General features: G+C 33.6%; 2 protein-coding genes across 2 annotated transcripts; one reads left to right on the top strand and one right to left on the bottom strand.

Moving 5' to 3' along the window:
* Nucleotides 1-135: 135 nt before the first annotated feature.
* Nucleotides 136-14,878, top strand: LOC114329116 (uncharacterized). The gene is made up of 2 exons (XM_028278139.2): nucleotides 136-284; nucleotides 11,801-14,878. The coding sequence occupies exons 1-2, from the start codon at nucleotides 255-257 to the stop codon at nucleotides 14,795-14,797; spliced, it is 3,027 nt and encodes a 1,008-aa protein (XP_028133940.2). The 5' UTR covers nucleotides 136-254; the 3' UTR covers nucleotides 14,798-14,878.
* Nucleotides 14,879-16,493: 1,615 nt separating this feature from the next.
* On the bottom strand, nucleotides 16,494-21,913 carry LOC114329159 (inducible metalloproteinase inhibitor protein-like). Its single transcript, XM_028278181.2, has 2 exons — nucleotides 21,801-21,913; nucleotides 16,494-16,788 (listed from the first exon to the last, which is right to left on the bottom strand). The coding sequence occupies exons 1-2, from the start codon at nucleotides 21,874-21,876 to the stop codon at nucleotides 16,574-16,576; spliced, it is 291 nt and encodes a 96-aa protein (XP_028133982.1). The 5' UTR covers nucleotides 21,877-21,913; the 3' UTR covers nucleotides 16,494-16,573.
* Between the last annotated feature and the right edge of the window lie 5,971 nt (nucleotides 21,914-27,884).

The following is a 27,884-nucleotide window of genomic DNA, read 5'->3' as shown; positions in this document are numbered from 1 at the left end:
TGATTATAAAATTACTTAATTAATATAATAAATCACAAAGGAACAATAATTTTTTCATAAATGTGGGTGAAATATATCTTTATTAGTATTAAGTAACTTTTTATTATACTTACTGTGTTTAAGTTATAAAAGGAAACTAAAAAAACGGAAACAGTAAAAATTAACATTTTCTTTGAAGATAAATCATATAAATGGAAACAGTAACAATTAAACATTTCCTTTGAAGATAAATCATAACAAAAGGTTCATCAAAGATGAAGGGGTACATTCTTGCCTTAGTACTAGTAAGTGATATATTTATTATATACAGTGTGACCCATTTAGATTGGAAACACCTCTATAAAATTTGAAGTTGTTAACCGATTTTAACCAAATTTTTTTTAATGTCATGTAATAAAAGGTCTATTGCGGGACAAAATATGAAATATTTAGTTAAATTTTCAGGGCATTCTACGATACTTTTTCTTCGTCGAAAATGGAGAATTTGTATTAGCGATTTTTTTATTAAAAAAATTTCTACGCCACTGGATTTAGAGTGGCTTCAAATAGCTATGACAAAAATTTCATTAAAATATATTTATTAATAACGAAGTTATGACAACTTAAAATTTTAAAACTCACTAAGCTACGAGTCAAAAAAGAACACCCTGTATCAACAGATAACCATAAAACTAATTATTTTTCAAATAATTTTAATAACAAACCACTACTAGACAAAAAAATTATTGTATTGGCGACCTTATTATTAATACAAAGCTTAATTTTATCTAGATAAGAATAATCTAAAAGTATATATGTACCTAGTAATAAAATTTTACACTTTTTAATTAGAGAAATTTAAAATTTTTTCTCGTTATTTTATCTACATAGTTAATGTTTTCCATGTTAATAAATAAATTACAAAAAATATATCACATGCTCTTTTCCGATTTATCCTAAGAACACATGGCAACACTGTCCTGCCTTCATTTACTTATATCTGTAGCTAACTTCTCGGACCCTCCAATTAGGCAATCCAAACCTTAGACAAGGAAAGAGAGAGGACGAGTAATCCTATGACCAAAAGTGAAGCCAAACTGACACCAGGGATTTTGATCATCGACGTATCTTTGGGGTATTATTATGCATTGAGTATTTAAAATAAAAACATGAAATGTATTTAAAATGAAGAATTTGTGTACGGTAAATGTTTTATTAAGTTGCTCATATTACGTACATATGTTTCAATACATACATATGTTTTTATTACGAATTTTAGATGATGATTTACTTTATTTTTTATGAAATTTTAACCTTCAACGAACACCCACCACTGGCAACCCATTGTTATTTTTGACGTGACCGCCATGTTTCTGGTGACAAACAAACCAAAAACTGGCTTCACTTTTGGAACGTGTGTGTTAAATGGGTGTTACCTGTCCTCTCTTTTTTCCTTGTCTAAGATCCAAACCACGTGATTTTTAATGACAGGACGTATGGCAGGCAATTCAGCGTTGCCAGAGTTGTTAAAATTGTACCAATTTGATACAATTAATAACCAAACTTTTGATACTAAAGTCTCCTAAAGTAAAAACCTAAAATTTTGTGACATAAGAAATTTGCTTCAAATAATATTAAACGACGTTTTTTTAAGTTTTTGTACAAAATGTGTTGGTTTAGTACTTTGTGTCACTATTCCAGTCATTCCGGTGCATTTACAAAAATTTCTCTGGCAACACTGCACACAAGCGATTTTATTGGATACTTTATTTAAATTAAAATTTCAAATTTAAGATACAATGTGGTATTACTAAGTACCTAAAATAATAAAATATATATTACCCCGATGATTTTACCTAAAATCTATTTTAGGGATGCTCAATATTATTTTTTATTAAACTTATAAAACATAAAATTTGTTAACCTAGCTTTCTTCAATCTTCCAAATTACTTAGTTAAAACTTTTTAACTACTTATTAAAGTTTATTGACGTAAGCAATATTTGTTACTATGTCACAGAAGTATTTAGCAATACTTACATGGACATAAAATACGAAAATTACTTTAAAATACTAAAATAACACTATACTATCATATGCCTTCCAATGCCTTCAATGTATTGCATGCCAATCGCCAGACATATTAAAATAGTTTGACAGATCGTTGGATTCCCATGTTGGCCATGTTTAAAATAAATTTAAAATGAAATTTTGTCATAGCTATTTGAAGCCACGCTAAATCCAGTGGCGTAGAATCTTTTTTAATAAAAAAATCGCTAATACAAATTCTCCATTTTCGACGAAGAAAAAGTATCGTAGAATGCCCTGAAAATTTAAGTAAATATTTCATATTTTGTCCCGCAATAGACATTTTATTACATGACATTAAAAAAAATTTGGTTAAAATCGGTTAACAACTTCAAATTTTATAGAGGTGTTTCCAATCTAAATGGGTCACACTGTAGAACTGTATGTATAGGCTATTGTAATATTTTAATCTATTTGAAGTCTTCTAACTTCTTCTTTAAGTGCCGTTTCTCAATCGGAGGTTGGATATCATCATCATTATCTTTACTCTACCGCTGCTCTGAAGAGTTCCATGGCAGTGGTGGCTCGTGACCTCAGTATGCGGGTAGGCGACACATATACCTTTATACAGTGATGAGCGCGCTAATAACCGGCAAAGTAGCACAAAAGATGTAAAATGTATTAAGTTGTCAGATAAAAAGAAATGAAACTACTGGAGGTGGGATTTTATCGGTATTAATTTGTAATTTACATTAGCATTATGGATAGCTTCCACCTTTATACCTTTAAACGCCAGCTAGTTAACTTCGGTCATAATTCTACGTATGACAAATGACAATCCTTCAAAATTAGTTTTATCAGGTTATGTATGTCTTCTTCTTCTCTGGTTTATTTTATTTGCCTCTGCCTGCATGGGTATTTTGGCAAGCTCATCCTCTCAGAATAAAGGAAAAATCCCTTATTCATCTACGGGTCATTCCATTTCAAATCACTCAATTTTGGAGCAAAAAAAATTTTGGACCTCCGATTTGTCTGAAAATTGGTATATAGCTTCTGCGGGACGTAAAAATAAGATATTTAAGGTCAAAAAATCTTCTGCTTCTTTTTTTCTCAAAATGTTATTTTATGCGATTTTACAGTGATTTGGTGTTTATTTATACAAATTTGCATTTTCTATCGTAAAGTATCAATGGAAAACATAATATTTTAATAGAAGGGATTCAAAAATGTCATTATATGGCATTATAACAAGTTACTTTGATTCAAAACAAGCTTTTGATCAAATTTTATAGTGTAGAAAACGTTAAAATATCGTTTTTTAGATTTTTCTCCATTCCCAAAATACATCATAATCGATTTGGCTGAAAATTTGCCCACAGATAGACAAAACATAGGACTTTAAGTGGTGGGAAGGATTTGAATTATATTACAATACCAAAAAAGTTACATGCAATATTATAGTCAAAAATATAGGCGTCTACTGTAAGTACAATTAACTCGAAAATATCGACCTCACGACAAAAATTGTTAAAAAAAATTGTAATAATTGTAAATAAGATTTATTTGGAACAATTTCAGTTCCTACCATTTTTGTCGAAAAGTTAAAAATGGCGGAGATATTGAGCAAAATAGGTTCTCCTTTAAAATCAAGATGGCGGCTAACGTAACGGAGGAATTCATTCGTGATTTTAAATTTAAGCTACTATTGACTCCCCTAAAGATCAGAAAAATAAAATTTTGGGCAGCTTGGCATTCAAGGTCAAATGCTATCCCGACTGGACTAATATATACTTTTGAGTCTGATATTATTGCATGTAACTTTATTGGTATTGTAATATAACTCAAATCCTTCTAACCACTTAAAGTCCTATCTTTTGGCTATCTGTGGGCAAATTTTCAGCCAAATCGATGATGATGTATTTTGGGAATGGAGGAAAATGTAAAAAACGGTATTTTAACGTTTTTTACACTATAAAATTTGATCAAAAACTTGTTTTGATTCAAAATAACTTGTTATAATGCCATATAATGACATTTTTGAAAATGCAAATTTGTTTAAATAAACACAAAATCACTGTAAAATCGCATAAAATAACATTTTGAGAAAAAAAGAAGAAGAAGATTTTTTGACCTTAAATATCTTATTTTTACGTCCCGCAGAAGCTATATACCAATTTTCAGAAAAATCGGAGATCCAAAATTTTTTGCCTGAGTGATTTGACATGGAATGTACCCTACAATTTAGAGTTAATATCGGACAAATACAACAAAGGTAAAAACTTTTTGAAGTTATACTTCTTTACCGGCGATAGAGGGTAAATTTTTATATGGGAAAACCTAGCGACCGGGCGCATGCGCATTATAACTTTGTTCTGATTGGATGTTCAAATGACATGTCAAAAATTATTCAATATGGCGGCTGTGGCACAGCTGTAGTTAGATTATTTATGGTTGTTGCGTTTTAAAATTTGTGTGAAAAGAAACAACAAACAAAAGTTAGTTAATAGTTATACTGCCTTTTTAAATAGTTTTCATATACCTATATTTTTGGACTTTTGGACTATTTTGGACAAGGAAAACTCATTCTAATTTGGTAAGTACCTAGTTTTTATTATAATCATATTGTAATTATACATTTGGATTAGGTTGAAATACATACATTTATTTTCTCAAGAATGCGGATTTTAGAGAGAAATCCCAAATTAGGTTCGATTTTTATTTTTAAATTATGATTTTTTGGCGTAGATTTATTTATCTAGTAGGTATGTAATGCTTTGATTTACATACTTAATTTGATTACCAACAAAAGTTCTACCAATCTTCATCTAATATATTGTTTTCTTACTGTTTTGTTATATTTTTATATTTTCTTCCACAAAATTTAAACTACATAATTTTCAAAACAATTGTCAAAAAAGTAAAACGTTCAGTTACCGTATTTTTCCACATGATAAATAATGTCCGATTGGACGAGTGAGTCTACGCTTCGATTACGAGTCAAAGCGGCACGAAATTCAAGGGTTCAATTCCCGATGCAAGATTTATTTTTTTATTTTTTTATGCATATTATGATTGTAAGTATATTTGTTATATAATTTTTTTTTCAGCAAATGCGTATTTAAAATTTTTGCCAACAATTATTATCGTCCAGAAATCATTTTTTCTTTGTGGCATTTTTCAATGTGTTTGTGTGCGTTTTATTCTTTTATTTTTTTAAATTTTTGGTATAGTCTTAAAAATCACATAATATGTAGTAGAAGTATAACTTCTTACGTGCGTACAAAGTACACACACATTCTTGTTTCGCTCGGGGATAACTGCCGACTATTGCACAATCTCCTTCTACTTCTTCTTCACCTTCTTTGATTAATTCTCAATTTTAGGTTGTCATGGAACAAATAAAACAAAGCTAAAAAATTTGACGTCTAAAATCATAGTAGAAATTAAGTTAATTTTAGAATAAAAAATTACTACTAATTAAACTGTTTTTATTTACATTTGCTTTATTGTCTTCAATTGATTTTTACTTTACGCGAAATCAAAACAATGTTAATGTCATGTTAACGTCATACGTAGTTATGAGGAAAGCAAAATATTGGAAATGAATGGATAAAATAATAAATAATTTGAACAAAATGTAAAAAATTACATAAGACTAGATAATTCAAATCTAGGTAAAATAACAATACAATCTTTTGTATAAATATTCTGTAATCATCTGGGTTCTTCACTTCAACTAACCGAGGCCAAGTTACGGAATCTTGTAATGATCGGCAGATGTCCCTAAGCTAGAAAGGTTTTTTCCTTTGTTGTATTTGTCCCATGACAATTCAAAATTGCCAATTGACCAAAGAACGAGAAGAAGAAGTAGAAGCAGATTGTGTAATGGTCGGCAGTTATCTCTGAACGAGAAAAGTTTTTACCTTTGTTGTATTTGTCCGTCATCAACTCTAGGTGAATAAGGGATTTTCCTTTATTCCAAGACGATGGACTAGCCAAATACCCATGCAGGTAGAGACCAATAAACCAAAGAAGAAGAAGATATAGGTACATAATCTATTAAAACTAGGTGTGAAAGAACTTCATACGTAAAATTATGACCGAAGTTAATTAGCTGATTGTTAAAAGGATTAAAGGTGGAAACTATCGATAATGGTAATGTAAATTATAAGTTAATACCGATAAAGTCACACCTCCAGTAGTTTCATTTCTTTTTATCTTGCAACTTAATACATTTTCCATCTTTCCCGCAATTTTGCCGGTTATTAGCGCGCTCATCACTGTATCTACTCTATACTCTACTATACTCTATACAGTGATGAGCGCACTAATAACCGGCAAAATAACGCAAAAGGTGGAAAACATAATTAAGTTGTGAGATAAAAAGAGATGAACCTAGTGGAGGTGTTAAATTTAGCGATAGTAACTTATGGATTGACATTATATTGATTGTTTCCCACCTTTAGGCGTATCGGACGAATTTGAGAAATGCCACTGTCACAGTGACAGTTTTAGTTGACATACTCCTTTGATACGTCTAAAGGTGGGAAACAATCAATATAATGTCAATTTATATGTTACTATCGCTAAATTTAACAACTCTACTAGTTTTATTTCTTTTTATCTCACAATTTAATATGTTTTCCATCTTTTGCGCTATTTTGCCGGTTATTAGCACGCTCATCACTGTATATATTATATTATATGTAGGGGAGACTGTTGTACCTTTAGGCCGTTGTACCTTGGGCCACTTCAAATTTAAAACCAGTGTCTTCATCTACTAACACCAGAACGAACTAAATCATTTGCTTATGGTTACCGCTACGTCAAAATTTTAGTCTGGTGTAAATCCGCGGCAAACTGAGGTTTTGCGCAACAGAAGTTAGTTTTGAGACTTAAAAGTAAATATTTTTGAAAAATTTGAGTGCCAGTATTGTGATACAAGATTGTGTTTTTAATAATTCAAGTGTATAGTTATATCAACAGGTTACTGGTAAGTATTTATTTATTGTTGTTGTTTGTTTTAAACATAACCTCTAAGTTAGAAATTTGTTTTTCTAAAAAAGTGTACCCTCTTGTACCTTGGGCCAGAAACACATCCTGTAGGTTTTCACAGCCTTAGGTTTTCGTATAGATAATTAAATAGTTTGGTAAAACTTGCGTTTTTAACTCCCGTCAAATCATGTCATTATTTATTAAATAATACACCAGTCGGACATTAATGTTTTTTAAAATTTAAATTATAGCTAGGTATTTATTTCGTTTTTTTACTTGCAGGATATAACCTCTCATTATGCCACGTAGCAAGACTGGAAAAAAAGCGAGAAACGATTAATCCTGAATCGTTAAAGGGGGCTTTGGAGTCTATATTCCATGAGAATCCAACAAAATGTATTAGCTGTAGACAGGCTTCCAAAGTTTTTAAGATTAGCCGTGCTACACTTGCTAGAGAGGCGAGAAAATTTCAAGAACCGGAAGGAGGAGAATATCATTATTCTGTAAATTATGTTGTACGCCAAGTGTTTACTGACATGGAGGAAACTTGCTTAGTTGAGATAAGTTTAGTATATAAAAAATATTACTTTAATGCAGTACGGTTTATCTAATAAAGGCGTAAGACAGCTAGCTTACAAATATGCTGTCGCCAATAATAAGAAATTTCCAGATTCTTGGCACACAGAAAAAATTGCCGGTGAAGAGTGGATGAGAGGCATTTGAAAAGGCATAAGGACGTATTGTCAAGTCGAAAACCCGAAGCAACAAGTCCCAGTAGGTCAATCAGTTTCAACAGGGTCAATGTCAAAAAAAATTTGACAACATCAAAACCGTCCACAGTCGATTTAGAGTAATTCCTCTTAACAGAAATTTGAACTTAGATAAGACCGGTGTAAGCACTGTTCAATCGCAGTCAAAAATAATTGCTCCGAAAGGAATTAAACAACTTGGTAGTTCTACATCGGCCGAGAGAGGAAGCCTCGTGACTATGATAGCAGTGATAAGTGCTACAGGAAACTACATCCCACCTATGTTGATTTTTTCTAGGGTGTTTTTTAAAGATAGAATAATTTTTGGGGCTCCTCCAGGAACCGTCGGAGCTGAAACGGCCTCAGGGTGGTCAAATCTGCTCAGTGGCCGAAGTCATTGGAAAAGCTTATCCTCGAGGTTTCACCCCCAGCAATATTATTAGCGGCTTTAGAGCTTCTGGAATATATCCCTTAGACAGCGAAAAATTTTCAGATCAAGATTTTTTGGGCTCCTATGTAACCGATCGTGAAATGGAAAATATGGAGCCAACTCAAACCGTTACAACTTTCAGTTTTGTTCTCTTGTTTTACTGGCGGCCCAAGGTACAGGAGGCTTGTCTCAAGGTACATGACCTCGTGTACCTTGGGCCGCCATGTAAGGCTGTCATTTTTGTTTAAATATGCACTTTATTTTTTTGTATTTTTTTTATCTAATCTGTTTCTATATTGCACAAATATGTATAGAATTTACCAAATACGTAAAATCCCTGAAAAACATGTCCATTTTTTTTCTAGACGAAAATTTAAAAAAAGTGGCTCTAGGTACAACAGTCTCCCCTACTCGTATACCTATATACACAGTGTGTTGCATTTAAGATGAAGACACCCCTATATTGCGGCTATCAAAATAAATACAGATTTAAAATTTTGCAGTCATGCAAGTGTGACGGTTCACATTTTTTAAGATAGTCATAGTCATAGTCAACTCAAATTTAAATTTTAAACGCTATCTACGGCGAATCTACAAACAGGGCGAATTTTCGATATTTTGCTTCGCGTTAGAGATATCGGAAAAAGTTATTTGAAAAAAAAAATCCACGAGGAAAATAAAATTCCTGTAGCTGGCTGTATACCATAAATCACAAAAAATACAAGATCCTTTGTAAAAGGTATTTAAAAGACCCCAATAAGGGTTACATCACAAAACAAAACGTTTTCGGATTAATAGGTAATCCATCATCAGTGTTATTTATTTGGAAAGTTGTTCCAAATATTGTTCTAACCCCACGTACCAAATTTCATGACAAAATTCGCACTTTTAGTTTTTTCAGTATTTGTAGTCAGGATCCTAAAACATACAATTGGATATCCCGAGAAGCAGCTCGGGACAACCATTGTCGAAGGCGTAAAAAAATGTAGCCTAACCTAGCCCCAAAAAGTTCCTGGAAATTCTCGTCCACTACGGCTAGACAAGCCACAGTTACAGCGCTGTGCTTAGCGTAAAGAATGAGAGACGCATATCATTCTGTTCTGTTCTTTAGGCGGATTTGAAAAGTTCCTTACTATAGGGTAGTGTCATATTATACCGGGCGTCCACTTATATTTTCCCCCATTTTAACTGCCTATAACTTCTAAACTACTCAAGATAGAAATATGCGGTTTTCGCTGAAATGTTTTATTTTAGTAAAAGTTTTGTTTGAATGGATTGAATTTTTTATAACGCTTTTAAATAAAAAATGGCGGATTTAAAAAAAACTTGTTGACTTTTTTTATTAAAACACCCAGTATATTTTTTGTAAATTGAAAGAACGGTCATTTACCTATCCAGCGCTATAAAGTTTTTTAAAATCGGTTGTCAAATGACTGAGCAACTAATTTGTAAAATGAGAGATGCAATGTGGAAATCACATAACATAATATCAATTTGCTTGGTTATGTTACTTAGTTATGTGATATACACGTTGCACCTCTCATTTTAAAAATTAATTACTCAGTCATTTGACAACCGATTTTAAAAAACTTTATATCGCTGGATAGTTGAATGGCCGCTCTTTTAATTTGCAAAAAAATATACTGGGTGTTCCGTTAAAAAAAGTCAACAAAGTTTTTTCAAAAATCCGCCATTTTTTTTCGTAATTGAAAGCGATATAAAAAAACTCAATCCATTCAGACAAAACTTTTACTAAAATAAAACATTTCAGCGAAAACCGCATATTTCTAACTTGAGCCGTTTAGAAGTTATAGGCAGTTAAAATGGGGGAAAGTATAAGTGGACACCCGGTATAGAAGTGAGTAGCACTACTACGAGGAGCGTACAATAATTACAACTTCGAAGAGAAATTAAGAAGTAACTTTTTTATTTTAAATACTTACGTATTGTGCCAAAATTTATAAATTACAATTTTGAAATAAGTAATTTATATTAATAAATAATTTATTATTGTATTGTACATTTGAGGCGGTGTCTACCTTGCCTACCCCGGGTCGCCCCTGTTCCATGGAACTGCATTTAAACCAGACTCTTAAATTCTTCAACCATGACACTCTCCTTCTTCCTATATTCCTTCCGCCTCTTATCTTTCCCTGTATTATCAGTCTTAGCATTTCATGTCGATATCCTCTCATTACGTGTCGCAGATATTGTAACTTTCTTATTTTTATCGTGTTTATTATTTCCGCATTCTTTGCCCAGTTCTCGCAATATTTCCGTGTTCATTTTTTTGCTATTCTTAGCATCCTTCTAAGTCTTCTAACACTAACACTAAAACAGGAAGAATTTTTAATTGGTCCCAGTCTCGCTAGGAAAATAGTGGTCCCAGTCTCGGTGGTGATTGGACACTATTTTTGCAAAATACTTGCGCCAACTGTCTTATTCATTCGCTCTAGCTCTCCCATTCCATGAGATTGAGGATTATAGGATGTACTTTATATCTATAGGACTCTCCATCTTACATCTTGATAGATTGCTCTTCTTTCTCTGATTTTTCTTTCCATACATTTCTTATGTTGCTGATTTATTTTCTGTATGGCCTCTCTACAATTGTCAATGATCCATTCTCTTTTTTTTTGTTATGTATCTAAGATCTTTCTTGTTGCTTTAAAATCTAATATAAGGCTGCTTCGAACTCTTTATTTTCGCTATCTTTTCCGCTGGTACTTATTATTCTCATTATGTGGCCTAGATATGATGTTTTTCTACCTTTCACAGTGTTAAAAATTTCTCGTTCTTTGCCTATCCTATGCAGCACTTCTTCGTTTGAGGTATGCCATGTACCTACATGAAATTTTAAGGATTCTCGGGTAGATTCACATTTTTCAAAGGCCTCCAATTTATTTACGGTTAATGTTTTAAGCGTCCGTTTCAACTGCATAGAGAAGAGTCAACCAGACATAGATAGCATTTTGATAAATGTAGTCGAATTTCCAGTTTTATTCGAGAATGACATAGTAGTCTTCTGATTTTTTCGAACGATTTTCTGTTCTATTCTCGATTATTTATAGATCAGGATTTGGGCTGCTATCGATCCAATACTCCAGATACTTAAATTTATTGAATTTTTCTAAAATGGGCCAGTTTATTGTGCAAGGTTGAAGTACTCTTCAATCTATCCGAAGTTTGTTTAAAGCTTTCGTGATTTTGTATTTTTTACGATAACGGGTTACCGGCCCATTGTCCAGTCCTCAATATGGAGGACCAGAATTTTTTGTCAGTAATTATTCACTTAGTCTTGGTCGATATGGTTTCAGTTTTTAAGAGCCAAAAACTCGCCTTTCTCGTCTGCTACATAATGCACATCATTTGTAAGCCATGCATCCAGTGGTTATGCGGCAAAAGTTTCGGGAATGAAGGAGAAGGATGGGCCTCATCAACTGATGAGGCCCAAGAAGGCCAAAACACGTGTATATTGTTGCCCAGAAAAGTATGGAATGATGCCCCTTCATCATTATATATACTTTTATATTCACATTCACTTACGAGTTTTAGCCAATAATTCTGCTCATTTTTATGTACAAATTGTCTAAGTTATTAAACTATTAATTTATTTTTAGTTGCTGTTTAATGTGATCAATGCCTTATCATATCCGGATCCTATCGTCAAATTACTCAGAAAACGCAGAAGCCAGATTTCAGAAAACTGGGGAGACGATTCACCCTCAATTCTGTTGCAACCAACTTATGATAGTGAACATAATATTGCAGATTATCTCCTTCACCTTTCTAAACAATCCCGTTTATTAGAATCTCCTCTTCCTGTTGCTGGTGATAATTATTATCATGAAGATAATCGTCTTCTCCAGTATAAACCTCCCCCCTTTCTACCTAGCTACAAATTGTCAGGACAAAATTATAACATCTTGCCATATCGAGACTTCTATTCTTCCTTCTCCCATTCTGAACAATCTTCTTCACTGCAATCTTCTTTTCTGTACGATGATAAATATAATCGCTTACTTAATCGATTCAACCCATTTCAACCCAGCGACGGATTGTATGGTAAAAATAAATTACCCTTTCTAAGCTCAGATCTTCTTAATGATTATAACCTTTTGCCATATCGACACTATGATCCTTACTTTATCTATTCTAAACAATCCCCTGCATTTCTGCCTTTTTTCGTCAACGTTGATAAATACAATCGCTTCCCTAATCGATTCAACCCATTTCAACCCAGCGACGGATTGTATGGTAAAAATAAATTACCCTTTCTAAGCTCAGATCTTCTTAATGAATATCTCTGCATTCTCCTGTATGGAAAAAATAAAGTACCCTTTCTAAGCTCAGATCATCTTAATGATTATAACCTTTTGCCATATCGACACTATGATGCTTACTTTACCTATTCTAAACAATCTCCTGCATTTCTGCCTTTTTTCGTCAACGTTGATAAATATAATCGCTTCCCTGACCAATTCAACCCATTTCAACCCAGCGACGGATTGTATGGAAAAAATAAAGTACCCTTTCTAAGCTCAGATCTTCTTAATGATTATAACCTTTTGCCATATCGACACTATGATCCTTACTTTATCTATTCTAAACAATCTCCGGCATTTCTGCCGTTTTTCGTCAACGTCGATAAATACAATCGCTTCCCTAATCGATTCAACTCATTTCAACCCAGCGACGGATTGTATGGAAAAAATAAAGTACCCTTTTTAAGCTCAGATCTTCTTAATGATTATAACCTTTTGCCATATCGACACTATGATCCTTACCTTATCTATTCTAGACAATCTCCTGCATTTCTGCCTTTTTTCGTCAACGTTGATAAATACAATCGCTTCCCTAATCGATTCAACCCATTTCAACCCAGCGACGGATTGTATGGAAAAAATAAAGTACTCTTTCTAAGCTCAGATCTTCTTAATGATTATAACCTTTTGCCATATCGACACTATGATCCTTACTTTATCTATTCTAAACAATATCCGGCATTTCTGCCGTTTTTCGTCAACGTCGATAAATACAATCGCTTCCCTAATCGATTCAACCCATTTCAACCCAGCGACGGATTGTATGGAAAAAATAAAGTACCCTTTCTAAGCTCAGATCTTCTTAATGATTATAACCTTTTGCCATATCGACACTATGATCCTTACCTTATCTATTCTAGACAATCTCCTGCATTTCTGCCTTTTTTCGTCAACGTTGATAAATACAATCGCTTCCCTAATCGATTCAACCCATTTCAACCCAGCGACGGATTGTATGGAAAAAATAAAGTACCCTTTCTAAGCTCAGATCTTCTTAATGATTATAACCTTTTGCCATATCGACACTATGATCCTTACCTTATCTATTCTAGACAATCTCCTGCATTTCTGCCTTTTTTCGTCAACGTTGATAAATACAATCGCTTCCCTAATCGATTCAACCCATTTCAACCCAGCGACGGATTGTATGGAAAAAGTAAAGTACCCTTTCTAAGCTCAGATCTTCTTAATGACTATAACCTTTTGCCATATCGACACTATGATCCTTATTTTATCTATTCTAAACAATCTCCGGCATTTCTGCCTTTTTTCGTCAACGTCGATAAATACAATCGCTTCCCTAATCGATTCAACCCATTTCAACCCAGCGACGGATTGTATGGAAAAAATAAAGTACCCTTTCTAAGCTCAGATCTTCTTAATGGTTATAACCTTTTGCCATATCGACACTATGATCCTTACTTTATCTATTCTAAACAATCTCCGGCATTTCTGCCGTTTTTCGTCAACGTCGATAAATACAATCGCTTCCCTAATCGATTCAACCCATTTCAACCCAGCGACGGATTGTATGGAAAAAATAAAGTACCCGTTCTAAGCTCAGATCTTCTTAATGATTATAACCTTTTGCCATATCGACACTATGATCCTTACCTTATCTATTCTAGAAAATCTCCTGCATTTTTGCCTTTTTTCGTCAACGTTGATAAATACAATCGCTTCCCTAATCGATTCAACCCATTTCAACCCAGCGACGGATTGTATGGAAAAAATACAGTACCCTTTCTAAGCTCAGATCTTCTTAATGATTATAACCTTTTGCCATATCGACACTATGATCCTTACCTTATCTATTCTAGACAATCTCCTGCATTTCTGCCTTTTTTCGTCAACGTTGATAAATACAATCGCTTCCCTAATCGATTCAAGCCATTTCAACCCAGCGACGGATTGTATGGAAAAAATAAAGTACTCTTTCTAAGCTCAGATCTTCTTTATGATTATAACCTTTTTCCATATCCTTGTTTCTTCGATTCTAAACAACCTCTTTTACTTCCTCCTTATTTTCTAGACGATTATAAGTACGATGTCTCGCCTAAGCAACTCCATCCATTACTACCTAGCTACAAATGGCCTGGAGAGAATAAAACACCCTTTCTAAGCTCAGATATTATTGGTAGTGATGACCTTCCACAATTTAGAGATGGTTTTCTCCTTCCTGCTCCTTATGACAATGAATACAGTATCCTATCTAAACAATCCAGCAGATGGTATCGCTCTGAATATTCTGGTAGCCAGTTTCGATCACCCTTTCTGAAAGATCAACTTTAGCCATACTTACAACTGCAGGCGCCATGGATGGAGGGTATGGAATTTTTCTTGGGTTTATAATAAATCTCGTAGTTATCCGTATTTTTTGTTTTATTTCTTGCGGCTAAATACGAATTAAAGAAATTCCGAATGTATGCAAGAAACAATACGAGACCCGCCTGAAGAATGATCAAGGATATGATAGATACCCAAGAGGAACTAGCTAAAATCTGGACAGATTATGCTTCGTCCCTATTTGCAGACAATAGACCGAATCTGCCAGCTATTAACCTACTCATGACAACATCGACATGTTGGTAACAATGTTCAATATCATATATGTATAACACCGGTCACATTTCAACGGATTGGCTTTGTTCTACCTTTATAATGAGCCCTAAATCACATAATCACAGACTGATTAGTTTAATGAGTCATTTACTAAAAGTATTTCTGCGCATTCTCCACATAAGAATGTTCAGAAGCTAGAAAAGCTAAGATGCGAGACAAAATTTGGTTTCAAGAACTGACTCGAGACATGCGAAACAGCATCTGCTTGAATACGCTTATACAAAACTGCATGGACCAACGAAAAGATATATTCACCACATTCCTTTTCCTTGATTATGAAAAAGCGTTTGACACCGTAAAAACACGATGCAATTATAATAATATTGATGAGAAAGATGAGTAAGGCTGAACAAATCAAAGAACACAGAGGACTTTGAAATTTGAAGAGGGGTACGACAGGGGTGTATTTGGTCTCCTGTGCTGTTCAGAATGTCATGGTTGCGGAATTTGAGAGACTGGTCTAATGAACTTTTTAGGTCAGCTGTAAACAAGGTCTGGATAGCCTTGATGATTTCCAATATCCGATATGAGTGGCACAAGAAGAAGAGAAGCTGTTCAACCTCTATGTGGAAAATGCAGAGGAACTGAAAGGCTTTAACTATGATATAAATGTCAACGGGTACCAGATAAATAGAACATTCGTTACGCCGAAATTGAACAAATATATCGATAGCTTAATATAAAAGCATTGTTAGAGTTCCTTACATTAAATTATGATTATGGCAGATGCAAATATTTGAATTATTGATAGTTTCTAGTTAATGAGAAAAAAGTAAAAATCAGTAGTTAGCATCAAATTTTAATGAATGCATGCAGATGAAAGATAATTCGAGTCTTCTTTAACCCATAAGATGTCTTAAGCCTGGGTTTCTTCGAAAGCGGCACCGACAAACAGCGTAGCACTGCGATGAATTACGTCAGATTACGGTGAAAAATTCAAGGTTCTTCAGTGGGGCAATGGAATGTGCAAGCTCAGCAAGCGGTGGCTTCCAACGCATCCTTGGAAACCAACGCTATTATTTTGCATGGTACAGTTTTTTATGATGTCATTCATCGCAGTGTTACGATCGGAAGTTGTCGGCACCGCTTTCTAGATAGATAGACCACCGATCGACTGCCGCGCGTTACGCTTTTTTGCTCAGTAGGCCTTGTCTACGGTTAACATATCTCTGGTATTATCACGGACTTACCTTTTTTCTGTCACTTGGGACGCACTGAAAAATGCCTCTGAGGAGGACCATATCTTTTTCTTCCTAATTATCATAAGCTTTGTCCTCTTTACGTCTTTTTTGAGTTCATATTGTTAACTGTAATACGTGATTTTGTTTATAAGGACTTACAGATCAGAAGACAAAATAAAAATACGTATTGTTTAGTTTTTATTTATAAAATATTTAAAAAAAAATTGGATGTACATTTTAAAAAGTGTACAGTAATTCCTTTGGTTTATGTTATAGTTTTACACTTTTTTGGACATTTATCAATTGGTATACATCGACCATTGGTGCTTATCCTAGCATAACCAGGAATGCAATAGCAGTCGTCGTTACACCTCTTATTCACAATGGGACATTGTTGACCCAAGGTTTTACACTCAGTCTGGCAAGCGCTACCACAATTGTAGTATTCATTAGGCCTAGTACAGTTTTTCCATTGTATACCTAAAAGTAAATATAGAGTAATTATGATTATAATATAGGTACAGTATAGACCGGGTCCCGGGCCCTGGAAGCATTAGAGTATGCAAAACCTGACGACCGGCAACTATGTTCGGATTCTTTTACCTGAGACCTTGAACAATGAAAAACTGAATCTTGGCCGAAGGTGCGATAGTGCCTTGTTACCCCCTCACCCCTATGTTAACGGCAGATCATAAGTGATTTTCCGCAAAACAAAACTTTTTTGTATCTTTTGGGTCATTCTAAGCAAAAAATGTTCCTACAAGTTTTTTCGCAAAATGCATAGTTTTCGAGATAAACGCGGTTAAACTTAAAAAAAATCGAAAAATTACAATTTTTGAACCCGAATAACTTTTGATTGAAAAATAAAATAGCAATTCTGCTGACAGCATTTGAAAGTTCAAGTCAAATTATACCCTGTTAGATTATTTGCATTGCTAAAAATTAATTTTTTTATTGTTAAACAAAGCTATAAACAAACAGTATTTGAGCGTTTTGTCGGATGTCAGCACCGCGCCAAGGATTAAAACTGAACGGAACCGACCAGTAGCGCGGCGCGGACATGCGACAAAACGTTCAAACACTGTTTGTTTATAGCTTTGTTTAACAATAAAAAAATTAATTCTTAGGAATGAAAATAATCCAACAGGGTATAATTTCACTTGAACTTTCAAATGCTGCAAGCAGGGCCGCGCCGTCTGGTCCTTGTATTTTGTATACAATGAGCATTATACAATTGAGGGTTCTATTTCCTCAACGAATTTTATAATAAACACCTAGAAACAAAAGTTCAATGTTTTCAGAATTTTATATTACAAACAATATATTTCCACAAATGTTAGTAGGTAGTACTACAATCAATGAACATAACATGCACCGATCTTTAAATAAAAGTAAAATTTCATTCAGCGCAAAAAACAACAAAAAACGAAGGAAACAAATAAAATAAACTACCTATTATGACTAAAAACGTGCGTCTCACTCGAACTTTCTCGTGCACTACGGATCGCAAGAGACGAGAGTCGTACAAGAGTAGGAGTATTCTGTCTAAATCCCGAGCCGAGGATTAGCGGCGTGTAATTTGGGTTGCTTATATAAACTTGAATCAAGGAAATGGGCCTTGAGTGTTATTTAAAACGCTGAAAAGACCGTTTAGTGATAATAAAAAGGGTGGGTTGTGATTGCGCGCAGCGGTCAAATACCTCCTGCCCTGCGGTTCTCTCACTCTAATACCCGTAAGTTAGGTTTGGACCGAAGGGTTAGGTCTTCCTCCTTTCAGGCAAAAACCGATATTTACTGCGGTTGCATGATATTTAATATTAAAATAGTATTGGATGTGGTAGAATGTAGACTCTTTGTATAATTATCAATTGAACAGTGAAGCTGTTAGATCAATTTTCCGATTCAATCATTTCTACTGTTCACAGTTCTGTGTTTGTGTTTGCTTTTGAGTAGGTATTTCATTTTCTTGACAACGAAAATGTTCGGTGTTTAAATAATTAATAAGTGCTTGGAATGCGGAAACGTGTATAAACGTAAACATGACTTAAAAAGACATGTAAAAAGTTCGCATCCCGACAAATTGGATGCAATTGCCCCTTTAAAAGTGCTTAAAGGCAACGTCTATAAATTTAGACATAAGCCAAGTTTAAACTTTCATGCCAAAAAAATGCACAAAAATGTCATTGATTTGTACAGTTGTAATTTTTTGAATAATAAACATTCGCGATTCAAGTTTATATAGGCAACACAAATTACACGCCGCTAATCCTCGGCTCGGGATCTATTATAGACTCGAGTGACGAGGAGATTTTGCAATCGTAAACGCCTCGTCACAGCATAATAAACGAAACCAGCAAGGACACTCCCTGATGCCGCCTTTGAAGTTAAAAAATTCCAGGGTCGTCATTTTTCGCGTAGTACATCCAGTGGTGATGTGATGTGTTGGTTCATCAGTGTTGCCGATGTCACCAACTTTATTACCCGTAAGAGATTATTTTTGAATAATTTCTGGAATTTATGCAAAAGATTAACAATACAATCGCCATTCATCGTCAATATTTTGTGTTATGTCCCAATTATTGACATAATTCCCACAGGCATACGTATAAAATTATGTTAAAAAATATGAATGTCATAAAAGTTAAGTAAATCTGATGATAATTATGTACAAATCGGCAACACTGTCGATTTTCTACATTGTCTGGTACTACGCACAAAATGGCCGACGATCTGCGCAGTAATAATGCGCGAACTTTTCCCGCCTACTAGTGTGTCACTGCTGTTGCGTTTTCTATGCTGTGGCCTCGTGTACGGAGTCCAATGCCACAACGAAGGAACTTGAGTGCAGGGTTACCATGTCTAGGGATTTTCCCCGAATCTAGGGATTTTTTGAAGCTTTTGGAGCTCTGGAGGGATTTTTTTTGAAATCTAGGGATTTATTAAACTGTGCTGGCGCCATTTTTTGTTGTTATTAAATATCTTTTTCTTCAAATATTCTTATTATTGTCATTATTTATTGTTCCCTGACATAAATATTCCTAAGTAAACATTAAAACATTACCTAATCAATGATTAAAGTGGATTCAACATAGTGTTTACTAGGTTATAAATTAAATTGACAGCTGTCATCTGTCAATTTCTTCTTTTTTAGGTCAAATTAATACGATTTAGGGATTTCTAGGGGAAATTGAAGCTCCCGTCTAGGGATATTCTGAAATTTCATCTGGCAACCCTGCTTGAGTGGCAGGGAGAAATCTACGCGATTTGAATCGAGTCGATTACTTCGAGCGTCGCTCCATGTGCGGACGGGCTGAACATATTATACGAAACATATGGTTTATAGAGATAGAGGGTTCACAAATATAGTGTCTTCAGTATCCTAACACCCTCCTAAAAATAATGGAAAACTAATAAAAATAACCACCCTTATAAATCTTCTATTATTGAAAATTTATGAGTTATCAGGACCGGCCGAAGTACTGTAATTTAGCTTACGACAGTGGCCTCACACATTAATATTTTTCTGTAGCTGTAGGTATTATATTTTTGTAAATAAATATTTAAATAATATTTAACAAGTATTTCATATACTTTTATTCCTTTAATTTTGTATGTTCAAGTACAAAAGTTTAACTTAAGCTGACAATATGCCCCAGAGAAATAGGCCTGTATCCCGCGTACCAAAAAAGTTGATTAATAGCAAGCTGAAAATTTGTTAATAACTTAACTGTGTTTAGTCGGACAAACTTTGATGTACAAGAACACTGGAACGGGGGAAGTTTTAATTGTGGAACAGTTTAAAAATTTGGAACGTCAGATTACGAAAACGTTCCATGTATTTTGTCGGACAGAACATCCAATTGATTTGTTATCCTTTCATTAAACTCTCATGCAAAAATCAGACTGCTATTACTAACCAACATGATTCCTGTCATTTGACATGTTCTTCGTGGTCCACTCATTAAAATGCCCAGTTGGTGATAAACATCAGTCTGATTTTTGCATGAGAGTTTAAAGAGGTGGTAACAAATCCACTGGAAGTTCTGTCCGACAAAATACATGGAACGTTTTCGTAGTGTGACGTTCCAAATTTTTAACCTGTTCCACAATTAAAACTTCCCCTGTCCCAGTGTTCCCATACATCAAAGTTTGTCCGACTAGATACTGTTAAGCTATTAACAAATTTTCAGCTTGGTACTGATCAACTTTTTTTGGTACGCGGGATCCAGGTCTAAAATTATGTCGCAAATTATGAATAAAATTAAGGATACTTAACAGTAGAAGAAGGAAAAACAGTTAAAAATAGTTTATAAATTCATTTTTCTAAAAGATAACAACTAAAAAGATAATAAGTAGGCACCTATACTAAATTTACAATCAAGATGCAGTAGAAATAAACAAACCAAGACACGTTAAATGCCACTAGGAGCACAACCGAATCATAATTTACAATGTATATACATTGTAAATCCCAAATCATTATTTCCCAAGGTTATACATTGTAAATTATGATTCGGGAGTGCTCCTAGTAGCGTGTAACGTGTCTTGGTTTGTTTATTTATACTGCATATTGAATGTAAATTTAGTATAAGTACCTACCTACCTACAGTGTGTCAATTTAAAAAGTTGCCACCCCCTATAATTTGGTCCCTATAGAAAATCTAAAAATATGCAAAAACACGTCAAATTTATTTGTGAGGGGGACATTTTGTAGACCATTTTTCAACTAAATTACATCAACCCTGTAGCGAACGCGGACACAGCCCCCAAAATCTTTAATGGAAAGGGGGTTGAGTGATACCTCATTTTGAAGGTCATTAAATTACCTTTTCAAAAATACCACATACCTTATATTTCTTTTCAGTACTTTTGGAAAAATCTTGGACTCAATACTCTAAAAAATTTTGGAGTTCTGAACTCTATACTTAATATCTTTACGGTTTTACTTGATTTTTCCAAAAATACTTCAAAAAAATACTCTAAATACTTAAACACCCCAAAAAAAAATCAATTTGGAGTTCAATACTCCAAAAAAAATTTGGAGTTCTGAACTCGATATTTAATTATTATAATTAATTATAAAAAAAATTAAAATTACTGAAAAGAAATATAATGTATGTGGTATTTTTGAAAAGGTAATCGAACAAGTTGACAATCACTCAACCCCCCTTTCCATTCAAGATTTTGGGGGTTGTGTCCGCCCCCCCTAGAGGGTTAGTGTAATTTAGTTGAAAACTGGTCTATAAAATGTCCCCCTCATAAATAAATTTGACGTGTTTTTGTATATTTTTAGATTTTCTATAGGGACCAAATTATAAGGGTGGCAAATTTTTAAATTGACACCCTATATGTATTTACCATTTACGTATTTACAAAATAGTAATTATTTATATGGGTTATTTTTAGAATGCGTTATTATTATGCATATAATTATTTATATAAATAGTGTTATCGTTACTTTTTCCAATAACTCCATCTAATTAGGTACTCACCTCCAGGTGGAAGTGTTGTGGAAAAACCATATGCGAGTGAGACGCACAAGGCCACAAAAACAATGAAGATTCTCATATAATTTAATGAGTTTAATGCGTTTAGTCACCTGAACTGACAACAAAAAACCCAGAATACCGTAATTTATAAAGTCAATGTCTATGTTTATTTATGTGGCACAGTGGAGTAGGTACAAGTTTTTATACTTTTTATATAGTTGTATAGAAACCGGAGAAAAAGACTTTTTAGTAGCAAAAACATACTATAGAGTTATAATTCATATGGGTCACCTTGGGATCTACCTTGTATCTCTTCTTTACCTCAGATATACCTACAACTCTTGAGGATCCACTTGAGGAGAGACCACCTACAGGAGAAATAATGCTAGGAACATTTGCCGACGATACTGCAATCCTAGCCTCACATGCTGACCCGCTTTTGGCTCGCATCTCCTCCAACCGTATCTAAATCCCACATAACAATTTCATGTTCTTAGTATATTCATAGAACATACTTTTCAGAAAAAGTATATGCTGAGAATATGCGTAATTACCATTGGGAATGTGCAGAGCAGATGCTGAGTATATACTACATTACAGTACTTAAACGTTCTATGTATATACTTAGAATGTACTACCGCACTTCTTTTCAGTATATACCAAGAATATCCGTTTTAGAACATTCTAAGGAGGTGCTGTAAACCTTCTATTTATATACTTAGAATGTACTACGGCACATCTTTTTAGTATATAGGAAGAATGTACTTTTTAGTATATGGGAAGAATATTCCAAGGAAGTGAATATTGCTCAGAAGTATGTTTTCAGCATCACCGAATCTCCATCCTAGGTTCTACTTTCTACTAAATTTACATATTACATATGGGAATGCAGTTTGTACATTCTACAATATTACTTAAAAAGTAAATATGAAATATATAAATTTTAGTTAGTTATATAAATATTATATAGGTAAGTAGGTATATATATATTTAGTTTATTTGCATATAAAAATAAAAATGCTGAATATATAAATACCTATAATACCCAAATATATATTATGTAAAATATGTATGTAAATAACTAAAATTTATATTTTGTTTATATGTACCTATATACATACTTACTATTTAAGTAATATTGAAGTACCAAAATGAATTTTTTATTTGTAAGTTGACCGCAAACAAAATAAAAAGGTTAATTATGCATGTTCCTATTCCTTGTAGAAATACTGGGTCTTCCTCATAACACAGCACAGACCAAAATACACATCCCACAGTCCCGAGTCCCGCATAGACAGTGATAGTGCATAGATAAATAATATAGTATTACCGGATAGATAGGCAACTCACTGTAAAAATTTGGTTCCTTTCGCCACATGCGACCGTAGTGTTAACTAATCACCATTTGGCGGGAAATTTAAATGGACAAGCATTAATTTCATCCGTTCAGCGCCTCTTGCGGGCCCTTTTGTTACTAATTAAAATATCTTCTTATTTTACGAGAAATAATCTCACCTATATTATTAAAATAAAATACCAGAACTTACAAAGCTTGTTAAAGTATTTTATTTAAATAATATCTAAGTACTACTTATAACTTATTCGAATTCCCAAGTTACAAAATGTATATGTTATTTTTGCTGTCAAATTTAGTAAGGAAAAGGGATATATAAAAAAAGTTAGACAATGTTTTTGTAAATATAGGTACCTACGTGTATTTATTTGTTGTTTCGTTTCAGATAAAACAGTTATAAACTAATTACTATTTACCTATCTATGCATTTTTCTAACTTTTCTATGATTTGTACACAACCGTACACAACAATAATAAACCATGTTCAGTTTTTTTATTAACACAACACAAAACTTCTTTCGTTTCGTAACTAAAACAAAACTACACTTTATCAACGAAGGATAAGGAACCAACTTAAATTGAAATTACTAAGAACAAATCGTTAAAGATAATACAATAAAAACTGTAAACTAATGGAAAATTATTTCCACTAACTTTCATTGTCATTACTTTTGACAGAATTGACATTGCCGAGTTAAGCCTTGTTTGATTATTTTATTTGTGACATTCAGATATGGCGTTAACATAAATGATTGGTTAAAGTCTTCGTGAGCGAGATAGGCTGTCATTTCTCTTTATTAGCTGACCGTAGTGAAAGTGATGGGGGAAATTCCCCAGTTTGTTCATATAAGATTCCAGGGCATGGTGATAGTGTTGACTGTAGATACAAATGCCAAATGCCTAACTGTTTTTCATATTTTGTATTTTGCCTTTGTTCCCAACCCCTTACCCCTTATGCAGGTATGCAGCGGTCGTTTCCTCATTGTTTGTGGGTTTTGGCTCAGCTTTGTCAATTCCATGTAAAAATAAAATTCTAAGAATACTCATGATAAACTTATGAAATCAAAATAGTAAATGCATTTCAATGATGAAAGCGAAACGAGAATTTCTCCTTTTTCGTTAATACAATTAATGTTTAAACATTTTTACCATACAATTAAAAACAATTTTAAATAATGAATTCGGTAGTTCAATAGTACTGCCTACAAAAATTTTTAAATTTTATTAATTATTCATAACGAAGTTTATAATCTATAGGCTAACATTATTCTTCTTATCCATACACATATTCCTTTTAAGATATTTTAAAAGTACTTATAAGTATGTGTCAAGTATATACTTTTATGGAATATTCGATAAAGGTATATTCTAAGAATAAACTTTTTTGAATATTCCGAGATACTACTTACACGAATGTACTCAGTATATTCGGTACGAGAATATTCCTTAAAGTATATGCAAAGAACATGAAATTTAGAATGTTTTTTATGGTACATGCTACGCTTGTACTACGCATATACTAAAAAGAATATACTCCGACGAATGTTGGTAGTATATGCTTTGAACATGATGCGAACATCATTGTTATGTGGGAACAGAATAGAAGAACAGGGCCCCCGCTACCATATGTGCAAAGTGTGCAATGCACACGGGCGCCATCCTTTAAGTGCGCCAAAACCCAGGGTCAAAAATTGAAAAAAAATTTGCAAAAACAATTTTAAAACAAAAGTTGAAAGGTTAAATAGAATTAGGTATAAATACTCTAAAGAATAATCTCTAAAGATCCAATAAGGTCCAAGATGGAAGTGTACAGCAAAATAATCCAGCAAGAAAGAAGTATCAGCTACCTGGGAGTACTGATGCACAGATACAGAAGCGGAAGTTGCCCAACAAATAAACAACGCCAACAGAATAGCAGGATGTCTTAAACACACTATCTGGCGCAACACACATCTACGGAAAAAAACAAAGGCCAAGATATGTAGGACAGTAGTTAGACCAATTATTATGACTTACACTGCGGAAACAAGACCGGACACCACAAGAACAAAAAGACTGATGGAAACGTGTGAAATGAAAATAGTCCGAGATATCACAGGAAAATCATTATGGGACAGACAACGTAGCACAGACCGCAGGCAAAGCTGTAATACAGATATCACAAATGACTGGACAATGAATAGAAAAAGAATGTTATAGCCATATAAGTAGAGTGGGAGAACGAAGACTGGTAAAGATAGCACGAGACAGATCACCAAAAGGCCGAAGGAGTATAGGAACAGGAAGGCCAAGGAAGACATGGAGTGACAACCTGGATATCTGATGATGAGCCATCCGAAGATGGAACAGGCATGAGACTATTAATTAAGTGGGAAGAAGAAGAAGAAGAAGAAGATATAAATACACACGATACATATTTAAATTGAGTGACAGCGATCTTTTAAAACGTTGTTTTGTTCTTGAAGAATGACTGAGAGATCAGAATAATACGGATATAGACTCCATCATTTATTTTGAAATTAAAGCGTTAAAGTTACTTGATGATACTGACCCCTTAAATATTTTACAATATATATTTGAAAACGATTTAATCTCAATCCTTTCAAACGTAAGCATTTCACTAAGTAAGAATTCTTTTGACGTTCCCTAATCTGTAGCTTTTGGCGAGCGATCTTTTTTCAGCAATTGAACAAGAAATTTTCGATGGTATAAATTTTAGAGCTATTGATAGAATGAAATAAGGCGATACCGTGTAATCTTCAGGCAGGGCCGTCTTAACCATACACGGCGCCGGGGTGCAAGACTCATCTTTGCGCCCCCTTTTGTCAGAAGATTATATAGGTTATAGTTACGCTAAAATTAAAACTAATTATGTTTGCTCTCTTTATTTATATATTAAAAAACATGGTTTCAGTATTCATAAAAGATCCATCTTATAACACTATACCATACTGTTTAAAGTATATCAAAGTCAACTTTTCTAGTCCGTTCAACAGATCATTGGAATGCCCAATCAGAGCAAACGTATCCGCTGTCCTGCACGTAGCACCGAAAATTAATGTTTATTTAAAAAAATTCCTGAGCCGTGCTAATTAACCGATTTTAATTTTGCAAATTGAAAATTAATTGTTCTTCTATATGTAAATTTTTTTTTCAGTAGTATGTGCACGAGAGCTCTAAAATTATCGATTTGTTTCCCGAGTGACACTTTGACAGTTTTAATTTCACGAGCCGAAAAGGAGTGAAATTATGTCAAAATATCACAAGGGCAACCAGTCAATAACAATTTTAGAGATCGAGTGTAATTCGCTGAGATTATTTCATAAATAAAACTGTCTTTTTAAGGCCCGGTCTTTTCACCTCAGAATAAATAGTTATCGGGAAGTTTATCTGGCAGATTACATGTACATTTGTCAAATAAACTTCCCGATAACTAGTTATTCGGAGGTGAAAAGATCGGGCCTAAATAATTTTAACTAATATTTTACGGATATCTTTACCTGAATATTTGCTAAACCTGTTTCTTGGTATTTTCTGCATTACGTCAAATCGGGGTATTATCAAAAGTTATCGGCATTAATATCACAAGAGAGTGAGAAAAATTTGACAATAATGCGACAATTTTTCGAAAACTTGTTGTCTGGCAATAAACACGAGAGTCAGCAGGGCTCGAGTGGCTATTGCACAATGACAAAAAGTTTGAGAAAAAGTGGAGCATTATTTTCATTAGAATACAAAGATTGCAATGGGCCGGACATGTGATAAGAATGGGAGACGATAGGCTACCAAAAAGAGCACTGAATTCCAATAGAGTGCAGGGAAAAAGATCGGTTGGAAAGCCAAGGAAGCGCTGGGAAGACACAGTAAATAGCGACGCACAAGCCCTTTTAGGAGTCCGTGTATGGATAAGAGCAGCCACAGACAAGCAAGGGTGGAGGCAAAAAATTAAGGAGGGCAAGGCTCAATTTGTGCTGTAGTGCCGTAGAAGAAGAAGTTTATTTTCTTGTTTATTTTTACTGTCGTGTGATATTCGTAAGGTTATTTTTTAATTCTTATATATAAAATTCAAGTCTTTGTATGAAAACAGTCAATGACATTGATCCCAATTAATGTGACACACATTTTTCAACTTGTCAAAGTGAACAGCACAGTTTAGCAAATATTTAGACGAAGATATTAATAAAATATTAGTTAAAATTATTTATAAATACAGTTATTCATGAAATAATCTTTCCTAAATAAACTCGAAGCTTAAATTTGCCGATTTGTGTTCTCCTCGTGATAATTTGGCATTAGATGCAGAACTAAAAGTTTATTATGGATATTTTCCTAAATGTGACAATTGTCAAAACTAGTAAACTGGTTGCAATTAAACAGAAATAATCTACTTAAAAAAATTCCCACTGTAATTTTGTACAGTAGAAAATTACCACTGAAATAATAATCTCATTGGACAGAATTAAACACGTGATAAAAAATCTTAATTTTGTATACACGCTGTAATTTTTATTTCTTTAGCTTTCTATTGGTCAGAATCTCCTATGAATGAAATAATCACTCGCTATATGCTTTATTTTCAGTCATGCAAAATCTTTAAAAATTGCAGTATTGTTTTATTATATCATAAAGTTTTTCTGGGCGAAATATGAAGGTCCTAAGCGTAGCATAAATGGTTGAAAAAAGTAAAATGCGAATACATACTTGTTTTTACATGTTTTTTTTCGCAAATTTTT

This window comes from Diabrotica virgifera, chromosome 7 (genome assembly GCF_917563875.1).
Source record: "Diabrotica virgifera virgifera chromosome 7, PGI_DIABVI_V3a".
Taxonomy (NCBI): domain Eukaryota; kingdom Metazoa; phylum Arthropoda; class Insecta; order Coleoptera; family Chrysomelidae; genus Diabrotica; species Diabrotica virgifera.
The sequence above is the reverse complement of the archived record's forward strand: the minus strand, read 5'-3'. Positions and strand labels throughout refer to the sequence as shown.

Coding starts and splice junctions, on each gene's coding strand:
- LOC114329116 (XM_028278139.2), top strand. CDS start 255: ATGAAGGGGTACATTCTTGCCTTAGTACTA. Junction 285..11,800: donor ACATTCTTGCCTTAGTACTA/GTAAGTGATATA, acceptor ATTTATTTTTAG/TTGCTGTTTAATGTGATCAA.
- LOC114329159 (XM_028278181.2), bottom strand. CDS start 21,876: ATGAGAATCTTCATTGTTTTTGTGGCCTTGTGCGTCTCACTCGCATAT. Junction 16,789..21,800: donor CACAACACTTCCACCTGGAG/GTGAGTACCTAA, acceptor ATTTACTTTTAG/GTATACAATGGAAAAACTGT.